Source organism: Lepus europaeus, chromosome 4 (assembly GCF_033115175.1).
Source record: "Lepus europaeus isolate LE1 chromosome 4, mLepTim1.pri, whole genome shotgun sequence".
NCBI lineage: Eukaryota > Metazoa > Chordata > Mammalia > Lagomorpha > Leporidae > Lepus > Lepus europaeus.
This window is the reverse complement of record NC_084830.1, coordinates 71015013-71035547: the sequence shown is the minus strand read 5'-3', so window position 1 is coordinate 71035547 and position 20535 is coordinate 71015013. Positions and strand designations below refer to the sequence as shown.

General features: G+C 35.9%; 1 protein-coding gene across 1 annotated transcript in view; it reads right to left on the bottom strand.

Moving 5' to 3' along the window:
• Window positions 1-20535, bottom strand: part of TRPA1 (transient receptor potential cation channel subfamily A member 1) — an 80660-nt gene that overhangs the window by 16929 nt on the left and 43196 nt on the right. The window contains exons 18-23 of the mRNA XM_062189547.1: window positions 9227-9297; window positions 8526-8688; window positions 7659-7748; window positions 6200-6369; window positions 1979-2108; window positions 161-343 (exon numbers count right to left, since the gene is read on the bottom strand). Of these exons, the coding sequence (XP_062045531.1) occupies window positions 161-343; window positions 1979-2108; window positions 6200-6369; window positions 7659-7748; window positions 8526-8688; window positions 9227-9297 (807 nt within the window). The remainder of the gene's footprint in view (window positions 1-160; window positions 344-1978; window positions 2109-6199; window positions 6370-7658; window positions 7749-8525; window positions 8689-9226; window positions 9298-20535) is intronic.

The following is a 20535-nucleotide window of genomic DNA, read 5'->3' as shown; positions in this document are numbered from 1 at the left end:
TTGTTATACTCCAGTCACTTAAAAAATGTTAAATGAATGGATTTTGTAGTAGCCCCTTCCCCATGCCCCCACAATGGAGAGAGATTCATGAAATAAAGAATGATTATCAATAATAAATGTATCAAATGAACAAATATAAAATGCAATTATAACTACTTACAAGTAAATTCATGAGGACAATTGGGACTAACATAGTGAAGGCAATAAGTTGTGCAAAGGATAGAACTGGATATGCCAATTCATCTCTCAAATATGGTTCTAGGAAGGCATCTCGATAATTGATATCTCCTAATGTCATGCTGAAGGTCTGGATTATAGAAAGCAACGGCGAGCTGAAGGCATCCTGAGAAAAGATGATAAGTTGAAGATGAAATGCAAAATGTGTATCATTGTAAGATGTTTCCTGGAGAGCAAACTATAAAAATTATATTAAGGTTTCATTTTTTAAAGATTTATTTATTTGAAAGTCAGAGTTACAGGGAGAAGGATAGACAGAGAAATCCTCCAGCTGCTGGTTCACTCCGCAGATGGCCACAACATCCATGGCTGGGCCAAGCCAAAGCCAGGAGCCAAGAGCCTTTTCCAGGTCTCCCACATGGCTGGCAGGAGCCTAAACACTTGTACCATGTTCTGGTACTTTTCCAAGGCCATTAACAGGGAGCTGGATTGAAAGTAGAGCAGCTGGAACACGAACCAGTGCTCATATTGGATTCTGGCACCACAGGCAGTGGCTTCACCTACTATGCCACAATGCTGGCTCTAAGAATTCATTTAAAAAGTTGTAGGCATATAGCTGCTGAAATGCAGTAATGTGGCAAATTCATCAAAAAGGTTTATTCTGTGTATATAACAAATCATTTGGGGCCGGTGCCACGGGTCAATAGGCTAATCCTCCGCCTGCGGCGCTGGCATACCGGGTTCTAGTCCCAGTTGGGGCGCTGGATTCTGTCCCGGCTGCTCCTCTTCCAGTCTAGCTCTCTGCTGTGGTCCAGGAGTGCAATGGAGGATGGCCCAAGTGCTTGGGCCCTGCACCCACATGGGAGACCAGGAGAAGCACCTGGCTCCTGGCTTCGGATCAGCGTGGTGTGCTGACTGCAGCACACTGGCCGCAGCGGCCATTGTGGGGTGAACCAACAGAAAAGGAAGAACTTTCTGTCTCTCTGTCTCACTGTTCACTCTGCCTGTCAAAAATAAAAAATCATTTAGCATTATATGAGGGTTATTTCAAAATGTTTCTGAAAAAAATGGAATTGAATTATTCTAATTAACTTTTATGCAAAAACCTTTTGAAATCCATGTAATATTTTTTCACAATATGTATTTTACATACTTTATAGGAAAAGTTTCTACATACACCAAAGTTTTTTGAAGTTTTAAAATGTTTATGTTTTTATCTGAAAGACAAAGTGAGAGAGAAAGAGCTTTCTCACCAGCTGGCTCATTCCCTAACTGCCTACAATGGCCAACACTGGGCCAGGCCAAAGCCAGGAGCCCAGAACTCCACCCAGGTCTCCCACATAGGTGGCAGGGACCCAAGTATTTGAGCCATCATCTGCTGTTTTCCAGTGTGCACACTGCCAGGAAGCTGGATCAAAAAAGGAGAAGCTGGGACTGAAACCCAGGCACTCTGATACGGAATGTGGGCATCCCAAGTGGTGACTTAACCCATTGTGCCACAATGCCTGCCCTTGCACTTCTGATTTTTTGCATCAAAATAAGCTCATACTTTAAATTCCATTTTTCCACACTTTCTGAAGTACACTATTGTACAAACTCTACATAATGGAAAAAGTCATTTGGTAAGACAGTACTTTTTTTCTGTAATAAAATTCATTTAGAAGATATACCAAATGAAAAAACTCAATTATTCAAATATTATTATGCTACTATTAATCACCTAGGCTATTGAAATTTAAATATAAATATATATTTACAATATTAACTATGACAAAATCAATTACTAGTACAACTGCCTCACCTGTGCACTCAGGAGGACGTAAAAACTGAGTCCAAAAGCCAATAGGAGGAAGACAACTACAACCGTAGACCTCAATAAAGTTTTCAGAATTACCTCTAACATAACAATAAAAATTCCACAATATTCAAATCTAGAAAAATAAAATTAGTAAAATAGTTACTTGCTTTTATGGTCAAAATATATTTAATTCAGTGCCAATATTTATCATGCATTAAATCAGGTAATAAGATTCACAGATGAGATAAGGCCAATTATTTTGAAAAAGTATTCATTAATAATCAGGTTTTATTTTCAAGCTGTGCATCAAATTACTTTTTTTCTTTCTTTAGTCTTTACCTTTAATTTTTAAATTTCATTTTAACTGACATATAAAAATGTTATGTATCTATGGTTACTATTTGATGTTTCTATACATATATATACTGCATGATGACCAATCAGGGTAAACATATCTCCTCAAACATTTAACATTTATTTCAGGTGAAAACACTAAAAAAATCCTGCCTTCTAGGTTTTTTAAAGTGAAATATAAAGTATATTATTATTGTGTATGGTCACCTTACTTTGCAATACAAGTTTAGAATTTCTTACTCTTATCTAACTTGGGACCCTTAAGCCAACCGTTGCCCATCCTGCCCTTTCTGTTTCCCAAGCCTCTGGTAACAACCATTCTACTCTTCGTTGGAATCAAGTGTCTGAGATTTCTCATATGAGAGAGATCATGCAGTACTTGGCTTTCTATGCTTGGCTTATTTCACTCAATGTAATGATCTCTAGTCCCATCCATGTTGCTGCAAATGGTAAGAATTCATCCTTTTTGTGGCTGAATACCATTCCATTGGGTATTTGTACCACATTTTCTTTATCCATTCATCAGCTGAGGAAGACTTAGGCTGTTTCCCTTTCTTGACTGTTGTGCCACCCAAAAAAGGTAGATGTCTCTTCAATAGTGATTTCATTTCAGTTACCTAAGATATATATTTAGCAGTATGATTGTTGGATCACATGGTAGTTCTATTTTTAGTTTTTTTAGGAATTGCCATACTCTTTTCCACATGGCTATACTAATTTATACTATCACCAAATGTGAGCTAGAATTGCTGTTCTCCACATTCTTGCCAGCATTTGTTAACTTTTGTCTTATTGATAATAGCCAATCTAACTGATGTGAAGTAGTATCTCATTGTGGTTTTGATTTGCATTTCCCTGATGATTAATGACATTAAGCATTTTTTCATGAACCTGTTGGCCATTTGTAAGTCCACTTTAAGAAATATCTGTTTAAACTAACTGCCTATTTCTTTAAAATTTCTTTTTTATTTTACTGATTTGAAAGGCAGAGAGAGAGACAGACAGAGAGACAAAAATCTCCTATGCACAAGTTCACTCCCCAAATGCCCACAACAGAGCTGGGCCACACCAACCTTGTCTGGTTTCAGTCTCAGGGTAATGTGAGCCTCAAAAGATGAGTTTGAAATAATTCCTTTTTGAAAAAAATCATCAGTATCTGTATATATTTATGGGCTATACTGGGACACATGAATACATTCAACTCAATGTATATCGATCAAATAAGTTTAACCATACTTTCCTTTCTTTGAAGTTATGGTTGTAGCCTAGGAACTCCTTTCTTATGTTTGCTCACAAAATATATAATAGGTTATTGTGAACTATAGTTACTCCACTATGCTGTGTAATACTAAGAATGTGTTCTATCCTTGTAACCCTGATTTCATATCTGTTATCCAAACTCCTCTTTTTAGTTTTTGGACTAATTTAAAAAGTGTCTTTAAATGTTTGGTAGAATTCAGCAGTAAAACTGTCTTGTCCTAGACTTTTCTTTAATGGGAGAATTTTTATTATTGATTCAATCTCATTACTTATTATTGGCCTGTGTGGATATTATATTTCTTCACAATTCAGTCTTAAGTTATATGTGTACAGAAATTTTTCCATTTCTTCTAGGTTATCCAATTTGTTGCTGTATAATTGCTCATAATAACCTCTAATTTCTGTGTCATCAGACATAATGTCTCCCTTTTCATCTATGTTTTTTTTTTTTTGAAACTTTTTTTCATACCAAGTTTAGCTAAGGGTTTGTCAATTCTTTATCTTTTCAAAAATGCATCTCTTCATTTTATTTATTTTTTTATTTTTCTTTCCCTTTCTTTATTTTATTTTATTTTTATTTTTGACAGGCAGAGTTAGGCAGTGAGAAAGAGAAAGAGACAGAGAGAGAGAGAGAGAGAGAAAGGTCTTCCTTCTGTTGGTTCACCCCCCAAATGGCTGTTACGGCCAGTGCGATGCACCCATCCGAAGCCAGGAGCCAGGTGCTTCCTCCTGGTCTCCCACGCTGGTGCAGGGACCCAAGCACTTGGACCATCCTCCACTGCCTTCCCAGGCCACAGCAGAGAGCTAGATTGGAAGAGGAACAACCGGGACTAGAACCCTGGGTGCCAGTGCCACAGGCGGAGGATTAGCCAAGTGAGCTGCGGCACCGGCCCTTTATTTTGGTTTTGATTTGTTCCTGTTTTTCTAATTCCGTAAAGTCTTTATCTGAGACCTTCCTGTTATATTGATGTTAGCATTGATTGCTATGACCTTCCCTTTTAATACAGTTTTTATTCTATCCGAAAGGTCTTTATATGTTCTACTTCCATTTTTACTTATTTCAAGAAATTATTAAGTTTCATTCTTGATCTATTGGTTTTCAGGAGAAGGTTGCTTAATTTCCATATACTTACCAAATATTTACTTGTTAGTAATTTATAGTTTTGGCATCATGTCAGAAAAGATTTTCAATATGAATTCTCTTTTTAAAATTTTGTTGAGATTTGTTTTGTGATCCTGGAGGATGTTCTGAGTGTATTTGAATGTGTATTTGGCAGCTGTTGAAGGAAATGTTCTGTATATGTCTGTTAGGTCCAACAGAAATAGGGTGCAGTTCAAACAGTTCTTACTTGGTTGGTTTCTGTCTGAACAATCTGTCCATTTATGAAAGAGGTGTTAAAATCCCTTACCATTATTATATTGCAGTCTGTCCAGCAATTTTGCCATTTGACCAGTGGACATTACTTCCATCAAAGTAAGAAAGAAAAATCATGGTTTCCCCATATCAAAGAACATGCTATAAAATGCTTAATAAAAGAATTAGAGGAATCAGGATTGGAGTGAGGTATTTCAGGTAGAAGTTGATTAAAAGTGCTCACAAACCTAGAGGTACCTATTGCATGATAATTTGATTTTGTCTACTCTTTCTCTTCTACTAGCTTTATTTCCCATGCAACCTGTGATTCCAATGTGGGTGTTTTAACTCAAAATAAATATTTACCATATAGTATAGGTAAAATAATAATAGCTAATACGTTTTCCCCCATTTACTCCCTACATTTAATCTAGATTTGTCTAGACTAGTGGTCCTTGAACTGGGCTGATTTGGCAATTAGGTGACACTGGCATTCTCTAGCTACATTTTTGGTTGTCACAAGTTATGTGGGATATATGCAACTGGCATCTGGGAGGTAGAAGACAGGGATGCTGCTAAACATTTCTAATACCTAAGGCAGACCCTACTCCTGCCCCACCAAATAAAGGAATTACTTGGCAGAAAATGTCAATAGTGCTAAGGCTAAGAATTTCTGGTCTACACTCTGAATTTCAGAACCCACCATCTTCCTTATTAGAGGATATATAATTCTTCACATTAAAACAATTGGAAAAGGAATAAATCAGTTATAAATCTGTTACTTCTAATAGTTTTTAGTATTAAATATGCTTAAAGGCATTGTGCTTAGTGAAATAAGCCAGTCTCAAAAGGACAAATATCATCTGCATTCTCTGATTTGAAATAACTAATATACAGAATACAAAAAAGTAATGTATATAAGCAAAATTGACATTATGAGACTTGATTGTTGTTTATTTTTTATAGCTCTTGTCTATACACTTAGGGGACAATGATTTTTCTACTTGTTGAATTCTTTATTTAGCGGAAGGTTAAGCTTGTGATTATAAAGTAAATTGAAAGTATGTCATTGTAAAAATTAAAAGAAAAATAATGAAGGAGGAGTCAGAATTGGAGAGAGGCATGGAGGGAAAGTGGAGTGGGAAGTATCATTATGCTCTTCAAACTATGTGTATGAAATACATGAAATTTCCCTTATATAAATAAATGTTCATAAATGCTGAAAAGGATATAGAAATAATTCAAGCTTGTTTTACCTTTGAAGATACAATAAGAAGTTCATCCAATAGAAGAAGATTGCAATTGCTCCACATTGCCACTGCATATAAGCTGGTATGCTAACAAACAAGGGCAGCACAAAAACTATGCTGGTTGTGTAAATAATCCATTCACCCAAGTTACCATAATCCATAAAATAATTCTTTTTCTGGGATTGAAAAGAACAAACAATTACCATGTGTAGAGATCTGACATCTTATGTGTGTGTGTGTGTGTATGTGTGTATTCATATCTCCAGTGACAACATTTTTAGTCTGTACGGCCAACTGGAGACAAGTTTAGGGCCATGGAGCTACCCTCTGCTGTCCTGGATTGACTTCAGTGTCCTTGGAGTATGGATTAGTGTTGCAATTGGCTCAGGGGCATCTTTTAAACTGATGCTATGGGACTCTAATCCACACGAAAATCCTATAAACCTCTGGGATTTCACTGGGGTGTCCATTCCATCTTAAAGAAATTCCTAGAAAATTGCAATCTGTTTTAATAATTCCTGAGACCTATACAAATATTTCAGAGACCTATATAAAGACATGTATATGGACTTCTCAGGATACCTTTTAACTAAAGGTGTTCCTAAAGCAGTTTGAGACCTGAACCAAGGCGTAATTAGGAAATGAGAACAAATCACAATGGTATTCTTAAAGATTTCATGTTTTGGATGTTAGAATTCCCATTGATATTAAATTTGGATACTAACTTAGGATATTAAATTTCCCATAGATATTAAATTTCCCATAGAGTAGTATATTGAAGACTTCATGTTTTGAATATTAAGTTATCACAGGGTAAGCAGTTAAAATATTAATAAGAAATTGTAGCAATCAAATCTGAGAGAGAATTCATTTAACTTTGTAGCTTAATTTAAACTCTAATCAGTAATTTTCATTTTAGGAATTTCCTAAAATTTCATTTTAGGAAAATGAAAATAATGGCCATATAGGTTAAGTTATATTTCTGAATAATTTATGGTAAAAATGGAACAATGCAGTCAAACTCTCAGAATTGTGACAATTATGTATGTATATAAATTATATATGAGTATATTTGTAATATATAATATTAAACAAATACAAATAATTATTCTTACCATTAACATTCTTTAATGAAAATATCCATGTGCACACATAATGTAAATATAATTTACAAACCAGATGAGGTATAAGAAGATATGTCTTATAAAATAATATATATAAATATATATGAAAACATGAATAAGAGAACATCTTTTTACAGGTACATCAAATATGCAGTGACATTATTAAAATCATGTGATTTCTACATTTTGAAAAGTTTCTGCTTCCTGTTTTCAATTTGACTTTAGTCAAGCTATGTGAGCTTACTATAACATAATAATATTATTTCAAGTAATAGTTTATCAGTGTGTGTTCTGCATGTTAAGATATTTAAAATTTTAGAGATGTAAAATGTATTAAGTACCTGTTGGAAAATCTGGGCCACTTCTTTGCAATATCCAAATATACTTGTTAAAAAAACTAAAATCATACAAACTTTTATTGGATATGAGTTCTGAAACAACAAAATAAAACAGCACTTTAATTTCTTCATAATTTCTGCTATTAAATGTTTTTTCTTTTTGCTTTTTTTATGTATGGTCTACACTTAAATTAAACAAAAAATTAAATTAAATTAAAATTAAACAGCTAATATTCACATAACTTAGTAGAAATAATGCATATTTATTCTCTTATGTCCTTATTAAGAGAGGCTCAAAATTTTCCAATTGAATTCTAAATGACTATGGATCCCATACACCTATAAACGTTTTTAATTTAATTTTAATTCCATGTTAAAATTTACATATTTTATATGACATTTACATTGAAAAATTTACAATTCAGTGACATTAAATACATTCACAATGTTATGCAGCCATCACCTATCTAGTTCCACAATTTATTCATCATTCCACACAGATACTCCATACCCACTAACCATCTCTCCCCATTCCATGCTCCCCAAAATACCTAGAAACAAAAAATCTGCTTTTTATAGGCCTATTTTAAAAGTGTTATACTTCAACATTCAAGTTAGGATCTCATTTAATCAATTGCTCCTAATTTAGTTTATAAACTCATGTATGGACTTATTTATTTATATTCCCTTTTAGTCCATAAAATATTTTAGGAGAAATTGGTATAATACACAGATTCTATAGGCTATATATTATTATCCCAATCTGGATATTTCAGATTTATTATCTTGATATTTCAGCTTTATTTATTTATTCCTAAGAAAAAATAATTTTTATATAATTCATTTTAAAAAGTTGAAGTTTGAAAATACCGTGGTGTCTAATATTTCTGAATGATCACTAGTTGCATTGATGATCCCAGTTGAATTGAAAGCCATTCCTGGCTTTATGTTGACAACAAGCAAGGACATGGGTATGAGACCAAGGCAGTAAGATCCTAGGTTCATCATATGGGCTCTAAATCCATAAGCACACCTACAAAAAATAAGCAAGCCATAACTGATCCATTTCAAACAAAAACATTTACTTAAGATATTTGTGAAAAAATTTCAGAACTGTATTTGTTAAATCCACTGAATTTTAGAACCAAGAAAATATTCTAATTGCTTTTTCATTTTCAGAGAAAGAATATCAACTTCTGAGCAAATCCTGACTGAAAGTCACACCAATTAGTGGAAAAGCAGAGATTTTAGCCCTTATGTTCTGACTCAAAGGTGAGTGTTCTTCCTTAGAACACAGTGCCCCCCCCAATTGAATACTAAACTGTAAGCCTGAGGGTACTTTCTTCATGTCTTATACAATGATTCCTTCCCACACCCCACATATTTCATTGAGCGTCAAAGTTATTGCCAGCAGTTATTAATAGCAAAAATTTATTTTGATACATATTTCTTGTTCAAAGTGTAAAACACTACAATAATAAAACCTGAAACATTCAAATATATTTGTTTAGTAGACTTTTAATACATTTAATGGGGATAGCACTAAAAATGAAATACTATGGAATACGTACCATTTCATAAGTAAATATTCTTTACACACAGGATGATTGAGAAGTTCTATACGGTTATGTTGTACCATTACCTGAGAAATAAGAGGAGAGAAATAAAAACACAATCATATTAAGCTACTGTGGTTAAACTAAGGATTTTTCTAGTTTAATAGCTTTATTTTGATATTACAAAAATAATGCTTGCTTTGAGAAATCAAAAATGAAATCAAGATTATAAGTAAAACACAAGCTAAAGGGAACCATTTTATACAGGTAAAATTATCTGATTCAGTCTGTCTCTTTTGATCTTTAAATAGTTTAAATAACAAATTTTTCAATCTCACACAACCTTGTAATAGGAAAGAACACTAAAGATAAATTAGCAAGTATTACGCCTTCATTCTGTCCTTGTAGAAATTAAGGCTTATATTTCCGGAAGGATTTTAAATAATAAAATATACATAAAAATTAACCTATAAATTGTAAATTTTCATGAGCATCATTAGGAATTACTACATATAAAATTAATTTTAGGTATTGAATAAATACATATAGAAACTGATATCAAGAATATAGAATGGGAAACTACAGATATTCTTTTCTTCACAGACTCCAACTTAACAGCAATAAATGGACCTTTTGCCTTTGTGACCAATCCAGAACCCAGTTAAGAGAATGCTTCATCCCAGAGAAATGTGTAACCAAAAGAAACATAACAAAGACAGTCTGAAAATTGATTAAATTTGCTCATCACAGCCTCTCCTTTTGGCATAGCACAGTACCATTGAGAGAAAACTCCCAACTCCTAGCTTCACTATGGGAAGAGAAGATGGAATGTACATTCAAATTCTGACTTTTGGAGGGTGCTTTACACAGCAATGGTTTTGCTCTTGCCTGAATGTAAGCATAGACAAGGAGCAGTTCCAGAAGGGATCACAGAGAATGAAGATCACCAGGGCCTGATTAGCACTCGAAAGGCTGCAGTATCACAGACAGACACTAGGTAGTGCTCTAGTCTCATTGCTTGTTATTGCACCAGAGAGGCTACAGTACCATAGACAAAAACCCAGGTGAGGGCTTGAGTAGAAGAAGCAGGTAAACTTCTTCAACTAGAGTATATGCACAAACCCCAACAAGAAGAATTCCAAGAAAAGACTTGAGAAGTCTGTAGAATTGGAAGCTAGTCTAATTGGAGAAGGTCTCTCCCATACAAAGTCAGATAGTAAAGATTGTGAAATGTGGCCTTTTTTCCCCAAATGCCAAGTTCCAACCAAAGATAACAAGACATGCAAAGAAATTGGGAAACATAGCCTAATCAAAGAAACAAATTAAATATTCAGAAATCAACCTCAAAAGTACAGAAATATATATGAATTACCAAATAATTCAAATATCTACCATAAGGAAGCTCAATGAATTAAAACAGAGAAGAAAAATAACTAAACAAAATAAAAAAGAAGCTATATATGAATAAAATTAGGATATTAACAAAGAAACAAAAACAACGATGAATAACCAAACAGAAATTCTGGAGCCAAAAAATGCAGTAACTGAATTGAAAAATTCACTAGAGGAGTTCAACAGTAAAATTGACTGAGTCATCTTGAAGATACAATATCCAAAATTATCAAATTAGGGGAGCCAAGCAGAAAAAGGGTGAGGAAAGCCTAAAGGACTTATAAGACTCAATCAAGGAGCCAGTGCTGTGGTGCAGCAGGTTAAAACCATGGCCTGAAGTGCCGGCATCCCATATGGGTGCCAGTTCTAGTCCTGGTTGCTCCTCTTCTGATCCAGCTCTCTGCTATGGCCTGGGAAAACAGTAGAAGATGGCCCAAATCCTTGGGCCCCTGCACCCACGTAGGAGACCTGGAAGAAGCTACGGGCTCCTGCCTTCAGATTGGTGCAGCTACCGCTGTTGCAGCCACCTGGGGGAGTGAACCAGCAGATGGAAGACCTGTCTCTCTGGTTCTACCTCTTTCTGTAACTTTGTCTTTCAAATAAGTAAAGTAAATCTTTTAAAAAAGATTCAATCAAGCAGAACAATAAATACATTATGGGAGGCTCTGAAGAAGATGAAAGACAGAAACAAAGATTCTATTTGATAAAACAATGGCTGTAAACTTTCTAAATCTGAGAAGAGAAATGGATGCACACATTCTAGAATCTCAAAGAATTTCAATTAGCATAAATTCAAAGAGACACATTATAATCTGTCAAAAGTTACCAAAAATGAAGTCAGCAAGAGAGAAGAAATTCATCACAAGCAATCGAAACTTAATAAGAATATGAACAAATTTCCCAGCAGTAACCTTGCAACCTACAATGGAGTGTAATAACAATCACATATTCAAAATGTGGAAAGAAAATAAACTGCCTACCCAGAATATTTTTACTGATAAAAATTTCCTTCAAAAGTAAAGGAAAGGGTAGGTGTTTGACACAGTGTTTAAGCCATTGCTTAGAACACCCACATCCTATATTGGAGTGCCTGGGTTTGAGTCTTCTCTCTACTTTCCATTCTAGCTTCATGGTAATGCAATCCCTGGGAGGCAGCAGATAATAACTCAAATAGTTGGGTTCTTGCCACCAATGTGGGAGAACCTGTTTGAGTTCCAGGATCCTGGGTTTGAGCCTGACCCAGCCCTGGTTGTCGCAGGGATTTAGAGAGTGAACCCGTAAATGGGAATTCCCTCTCTTTCTATTTCTCTGTGTCACTCTGTTGCCTTTCATATAAGTTTTAAAAATTAAAAAATAAAAAATAATTAAATTAATAATTAAAAAAAAATATGGGTTTTCTCAATGTCCATTGCCGGCAATGGGCAGGCCTGGTGATACTGGCACTGCATTAACCATACACCTTAATGGCAAGGTGAATAACTTTGAAATAAAGTTTTAGAAAAATAAAAAAAAATAATAAAAATAAATAAATAAATAAAAAATAATACAAAATAAAGTAAAAGCAAATATTTTTTTCAAACAAACAAAAGCAGAAAGAAAGTGAGGGGTGGGGTGGAAATTAACAGACTTAAACAACCAAAGGGTCAGAGAAGAAATAAAAAGTAGTTTAGGGGTTATCTGGAGATAAATGAGAGAATAACGTATCAAAATTTACAGATATAATAAAATTAGTACTAAGTGGGAAGTTTGCAATGTTAAATGCTTACATCAACAAAGAAAAATATTACAAATCACAATCTAATTTTAAAACTCAAATAAGTAAAAATAACCATTTTATATGCTGATGTCATTTCCTTTGTGTAAATTCTCAAGAATGAGATGGCTGAGTCATATGGTAAAACTATTTTCAGATTTTTAAGTAATCTCCATACCATCTTTCATAATTTTTGTACTAGATAAAGAAAATGTGGTATAAATACACTATGGAATACTACTCAGCCATAAAAAAGAATAAAATCTCATCTTTGCAACAAAATGGATGTAATTGTAAACCATTATATTAGTGAAATAAGCCAGTCTCAAAAAGACAAATATCATACTTTTTCTCTGATATATGGTAGTTAATACAGAATACAAAAAAATTGTATAGGAATGAAACAGAGATCTTGTGATTTGTTTATACTCCTGTGGAACTGTGGTCTTTCTTCTTTTTACTGTTGAATATCAGTTCAGTAACCCTGTGATTATAGACTGGGTTGAATTTATATTTTTGCAAAAATAAAAAGAAGGAAGGAAGGCACTTGAGGGTAAGAGAGGGGGAAGGAGAGAAGTATGGTTATTTTCATAGATTTGTACTTAGAAATAAATGAAATCTGTTTTCTTTATATTAATAATTTTTTTAAAAAATTACTTTAACAAAAAAAAACAAAAAACCTCAAGGAAGTGGGTAGGCATTTGGTGCAGTGATTAAGTGGCTGCTTGGAACACTTATATCCTGCATACAGGAGTTCCTGATTCAAGTATTCTTATGCAGCTTCCTGCTAATGTACACTCTGGGAGGCAGAAAATGAGGGCTCAAGTACTTGGGTTCCTACCACCCACATGGTTCCTTCCTTTGGCCAGGAAGGAACCAGCAGATGGAAGACCACTCTCTCTCTCCCTGTCTCTCTGCCTCTCCTTCTCTATAACTATTTCAAATAAATAAACTATTTTTTAAAAAAATAATTTAAGCAGTAATCAAAAAAATCCCTTGACAAAGTAAAGCACAGAATTACATGTTTTCACTGGAGAATTCTTCTCAAATTCTTCTAAAGAATTGAAGAGAAAAGAAAACTTCAAAATTCATTACTTCAGGCTATCACTACCCTGATACCAGATTCAGGCAAAGACATAGGAAAAGAAAAACACAAACCAATATCATTGCTCAATCCTCAACAAATTACTAGTTATCCAAATTCAACAGTACAACCCAAAGATTGTATATATTGAGTAAGGTGGATTTATACCTAGAGTAGAAGGATGACTTAACATTCAAAGATCAGTCAATGACATATACCACATTAGCAGAGTGAAAGACAAAAAAAAAAAAATCCATCACCTTCTCAATACAAAGAAAAAGTTAAAAATTTAATACTTTTAATAATAAGAAACTCAACAAACTAGGAATAGATGCAAACCACCTCAATATTATAAAAGTCATATATGTTAAGCCCATAGATGACATCAAATTCAATAGTGACAGCTTTTCCTCTAATCGGGAACAAGGTAATGCTGTCTACTCTCAAACTTCTATTCAACCTAGTACTGTAAATGCTAGGCAGACATTGACAAAAGAAAAAACTTAAAAGGCATCCAAATTGAAAGGAAGAAGTAAAATTATCTTTTGTCCTAAGTTGCATGACTTTATATCTATTAAACTAAAAATCCCACAAAAAACTACTAAAACTAATGAACAAATTAAGTAAAGTTGTGTTTTTGTATGTTAACAATAACCAAACTAAAAATTAATGAAGAAAAAGATCCCACTGAGAATAGTATCCAAAAGACAAAATACTTAGGAATAAACTTAACCAAGGAGGCAAAAGACTTGTGCACTAAAAACTACATAGCAGTGCTTAAAAATAAAAATAAATACAAATGTAAAGCCACCTTTTTTTTCAAGGACTGGAAAAGTTCTTGTTAAAATCTCCATATTATCCAAAATGATCAATGTAATCTCTTATCAAAATCTCAATTTGTAGTTTTTAAATAGAAAAATGTAGTCCAAAAATTCACATGAAATCTGAATAATGCCAAAACAATCTTGAAAAAGAACAAATTTGGAAGCCTTATACTTCCCGACTACAAAACGCACCAGAAAGCAAAAATAATCAGGATGAATGGTACTGATATTTAAACATATAAATCAATGGAACAGAGAGCCCAGAAATAAACCTTTGCAATTGTGGTCAAATGATCTTTGAGAAGAGTGCCAATCCTGCACATTAATTAAAGGACAATCTCTTCAGCAAATGAATAGCCACACACAAAAGAATGAACTTAGACCTTACATTATACTATATATAAAAATTAGCTCAAAAATGGATTAAAGACCTAAACATATAAATCTCCTAGAAGAAAACATATGGGAAGTTCACAACATTAGATTTGATAATGATTTCTTGAATGTGATACCTAAAGCACAGGCTACAAAAGCAATCACAGACAAATGAGAATATATAAAACTTAAAAACATATATTTCAAAGGAAAAAAAAGTGAAAAGACAGCCTATGGATTGGGAGTAAATATTTGTAAATCCTATATCTTCTAAGGATTTAATATCTAGACTTATGAAGAACCCTTACAATCCAACAACAAAACAACAAATAGCATAACTTAAAAATAGGCCAGGGGACCAGCATTATGGTTCAACTGCTGCCCGAGACACTGGCATACCATATTGGAGCAACAGTTTGAGTCCTGGCAACTTTGTTTCTGGTCCGGCTACATGCTAATACCCCTGAAAATGCAGTGGAATATGGCTCAAGTACCTGGGCCCCTGCTGCCCATGTGGAGAAGCAGGATGATTTTTCTGGCTCCTGGTTGGGAAGTGAACCAACAGATGCAAATCTCTCTCTCTCTCTCTGTCTCTCCCTCTCCATCTGTCACTCTGGCTTTCAAACAAAGGAAATTTTTTAAAAAGCAGACAAAAGATTTACTTTGTGATTCTCCAAAGAAGCCATACAAATGTCTCAGAAGCATATGAAAATAGTCTCATCATTAATCATAAGGGAAATGAAACCTAAAACCATAACATGAAGGTACCACCTCACATTCATTAGAATAGCCATTAGAAGAACAGAAAATGTTTTGTTGCAGTTGTACGATATTGGAACTCCTATGCACAGTTCTAGATACATAGATTGGAACTCCTAGGTACAACCATGTTAAAAAGTATGGAAGTTCTTCAAAAAAAGTTAAAAATACAATTTTCACATGCTCTAGCAATTCCACATCTAGGTAAATATCCAAAGAATTTAAATCAGGATCTTGAAGACCACACCCATATCCACTGCAGCATTGTTCACAATAATGTGCAAGCTACCCAAATATCCATCATCAAAAAGTGAACTGATAAAGCAAATGTGGTACACATATACAATGCAATATTATTCAGCCTTAAAGAAAGGAAATTTTGTCTTATGCTCCAACATGGATGAGTCTTGAGGAAACAATGCTAAATTAAATAAACTGGTCACTAAAGAACAGATACAGAGATTCTAAGATGGTTGAGTAGGAAATGATATACTGTGCTAGACTAGGGACAAATAGTTAAAAAAAAAGTGTAGGAAGTGCAATCTCAGGGGAGAATTAGAGAGAAAACCACACTGGAAATTCTATGAAAGGAAGAGGAATGCTGTGGACCTATGTGGTTGGTGTGGACGCACAGCATGAACACAGACACAACATATAACTGCAGCAGCTGAGAGCTGGAGCAGGTGGTAGCTTGGAGACAGAGTTGAGACCAAACTGCAGCAACCCATGGTGATATAGCCAAAGGGAGAGCATGGTATGAGTCTGGCCTGGAGACCCAGAGGCTAGTGGTTATCCATGGACCAAGCGGAAGTAAAGGGGTACATTTACTTTATACAACCTCCCCACAATGGTGCCTTCTACCCAGTTGATCAAGGGTGGGCACCATTTTGGGCTTCAGTGACAGCTGCAGACGCCTTTATGCATGAGTACAGCAACTGGCTGAGATAGGATGCCATCTTCTCAGCCACACTAGTGGCAGGGAGAGGGCAACATTCAGCCAGTTGCATTTGTGTACATGTGTGATCCAGAGATTATAGTGAAAGGAAAAATCTGCAGTCCCCATTGACTTTGAACCAAGCTGGGAGGACTGACAGGGGTTGGGAACCCCTATAGTACTGTGAGGTGCCCCCAGCCTTACAACATACCACAGACTACAGGGCCCAAGCAGCCTAGGTAGACCTGGCTCAGGGAACATCTGCCAGATAGGCTGGCAGGGCAAACAGGAAACTCTGCACCCAGCAACTGTGGGAACCTTGTGTGCTGTAACTGTGGGACTTGTTGGCTTCACAAGAGGGTGCAAGGTATAGCTGGGTCTCTGGGGAATCACTGGATGTGGTTCCACATGCTCAGAGTTCCTTGGTTGGGTCATTGCAGTGAGGACCATGCTCAAGTGAGAGCTGTGCACATCATTTTTATAGTACATACAGTGGCATGGATGAATGTTGAACCCACTGGGGGTTAACATCCAGACATTGCTCAGCTCGGAGGAGAGGAGGTGAAGGGGTGATCACATCAACAGAGGTGTTCATCCCCACCTTCTGTTAACCAGAGGAGATCTACCACACTCAACTTGGGTATTACCCTGGATATTTGCCCCAAACTGTAGCACTGACCAGAGCTCCCTGGCTGCACCCAGCACACACCTCTTGGTATTCACTGACAATGCAGACATTCCACTAAGCCCCAGAGGCATAGTTCAAAGATAAAAGCAATCAAAGAAAAAAAAATTAACTCTACAAATGCCTAAAAATAAATGCATAAATTCAAGAAACAAGGAAGACATCATGATCCTCCCCAAAGGAACACCAACAACATTCAATATTAGAATATGAAGATTAAAAGATTTATGAGGGGTCAGCACCATGGCTCACTTGGTTAACCCTCTGCCTGTGGCGCCAGAATCCCATATGGGTGCTGGGTTCTAGTCCCGGTTGCTCCTCTTCTAGTCCAGCTCTCTGCTGTGGCCCAGGAGGGCAGTGGAGGATTGTCCAAATGCTTGGGCCCCTGTACCCATATGGGAGACCAGGAGGAAGCACTTGGCTCCTGGCTTTGGATCGGTGCGGCGCCAGCCATAGCAGCCATTGGGGCGTGAACCAATGGAAGAAAGACCTTTCTCTCTGTCTCTCTCTTTCACTGTCTATAACTCTACCTGTCAAATAAATACAATAAATAAATAAATAATAAAAGATTGATGAATTATCAGAAATAGAATTCAAAAGATTAATATGAGATATTATCAAATGACCCAACATATGGGTCTTAGGAGTGCCTGAAGATATGAAAATAGAGAATGGATTAGAAGGCCTTTTTAGTGAAATACTTATATAAAACTTCCCCAATTCGGAGAAAGAAAGGGCCATCCAAGTACAGGAAGCACATAGAACTCCTAATAGACATGACTAGAAAAGATCTTCACCATGACAATTGTAGTCAAACTTTCCACAGTAAAACACAAAGAAAAGATTCTAAATTGTGCATGAGAGATAGGCCAGATTATTTTCAGAGGATATCCTATCAGATTCACAGCTGATTTCTCATCAGAAATTCTGTGGGCTAGGAGAGAATGGCAAGACATAGTCCAAGTCTTAAAAGAAAAAAATCTGTCAAACCAGATTACTGTATCCTGCAAGGCTTCTATTTCTGAATGAAGGTAAAATAAAGACCTTCCATAACAAACAGGAATTGAAAGAATTTATTAGTTGTAAATTCTTACAAAAGAGGCTTAAGGATGTGTTATACACAGAAACACAGAAAGAACCATCATTATGAAAAATGTGAGGGCAGAAAATCTCCCAGTAAAAATACAAAAGAAATCCAAAGTGAATAGAAATATTTGTGGAGGAGTGGCAGGGTCAAGTCATTACTAATCAATAGTCATCTTGAATGTAAATAGCCTCAACTCTCCAGTTAAAAGATACAGACTGACTGAATGGATTTAAAAACAAGACCCATATATTTGCTGCCTACATGAAACACATCTCACCAACAAAGTGAGATGTGAAACTGAAAGTGAAAGGATAGAAAAAGATATTACATGCTAACAGAAAGCCAAAAAAGCACAGATGTAGCCATCCTAATATCAGAAAAAATAGACTTAAACACAAAACTGTTAAAAAAAATAAAGAGCACTATGTTAGGATTAAGATCAATTTAACAGGAAGATATGACTGTAATGTTCACCCCATTACAAGGCAACTGGCTATTTAAAGGAAATATTAATGGATCTAAAGGGAGACATAGGCTCCAATACAATAGTAAGGGGGGACTTCAACACCCAAATTTCATCAATGGACAGATCAACTAGACAGAAAATCATTAAACAACAGAGTTAATCAACATTATAGTCTATTTAATATCTACAGAACCTTTCACCCCCCAGTTGCAGAGTACACAATATTCTCATCAGTACATGGAACTTTCTCTAGGATAGACCCTATGCTAGGCCATAAAGCAAGTATCAGCAAATTTAAAAAAATGAAAATCATACCATGCAACTTCTTTGAACACAAAAGAATGAAGGTGGAAATCAACAGCTCAAGAATCTTTAGATCATATGCAAACACATGGAGACCCAACACTAGGCCCCTGAATGAACAGTGGGTCATAGAAAAAAATCTAAAGAGAAATCAAAAAAATTTTGGAAACAAATAAAGATGACAATATATCATATCAAAACTTATGGCCAGCGCTGTGACTCACTAGGCTAATCCTCCACCTGTGGCACTGGCACCCCAGGTTCTAGTCCTGGTTGGGGTGCTGGATTCTGTCCCCACATGGGAGACCAGGAGGAAGCCACTACATGCCAGCAGTGGCAGTGGCCACTTGGGGGGTAAACCAATGGAAAAAGGAAGACCTTTCTCTCGCTCTCTCTCTCTCTCTCACTAACTCTGCCTGTCAAAAAAGAAAAAAAAAAAACCTTATGGGATATAGCAAAAGCTATAAGAGAGCAGTTTATAGCAATTGGTGCCTACATGAAAAAATTGGAAAGGAACCAAATAAATGAGTTAGAAATGCATTTCAAAGATCTAGAAAAGGGGGCGGAGCCAAGATGGCGGATAGTGAGGACGTGTGCCTTAGTTTGGGAAAATAAACTTTCATAAAAGTGGAATTACTGTAGCCTCAGGAAAAGACTCAAGAAAAAAACTGCAGAGGAAATGCTTCCGGATCTTGTGGATGAGACACAGAGGACTTACAGGGAACCCACCGCGTGGAAAACCAACCGAGAGGAGCCGAGCAGCAGCGGGAGAGGAGCCAGAGCCACAGAATCTCGCCAGCGCGGGAACGGAGGATGGTAAGACAAAGACCTGAGAAGTCCGAGACATTGGGGGGAGGGGGAACAGAGGCCTCTCCCTTCACTCACCAAGCAAAACAAAGAGCACCGCGATTTTACATATGTAAAGCTCAGCCAAACTCAGTATCTTTAGCGAAACTGGAGAACACATTGAGGGCTGCATAAACTCTGTGTATGGTCCCAGGGGTAGATCAAACGAATACTCACAGAGGCCAGATTTCAACTACCCTCAACTCCACTCCCAACTGAGTCAAAAAAAAGAAAAAAAAAGAGAGAGAGAGAGAGAGAGAGAGAGCCAGCAAGGAGCAAGTAATCTGGGAGAGTCGCTCTTTACACAGCCTTAAACCTCAAGAAATAAGCATAGCTCTCTGGCCACACCCAACACAGCCCCTAAGGCTCCAACAAAGCAGACAGCTCACTTAGAGGCATAGTATAACGAGAGAAAAAAACAAAAACAAAAACACCACAAATTATCTCTAACATGCCAAGCAAGAAACATAGAAGCGGAGGTACCAAAAACAATGAAGGCACTATGACGCTCCCAAGTGAACAAGACACGCCAATGCAGGATTATGAAGATGAAGATATAGAGGAAGCAGATTTCAAAAAAGTGATAAGAACATTAAGAAGTTCTCAAAAACAAATTCTTGAACTACAGAAATCCTTAATGGACAAGATAGAAAATCTCTCCCGTGAAAATGAAATATTAAGGAGGAATCAAAATGAAATGAAAAAACTAGTGGAACAGGAATTTGCGATAATGACAAAAAACCACAATGAAATGAAGAACTCAATAGATCAAATGGCAAACACATTAGAGAGCCTTAAAAACAGAATGGGTGAAGC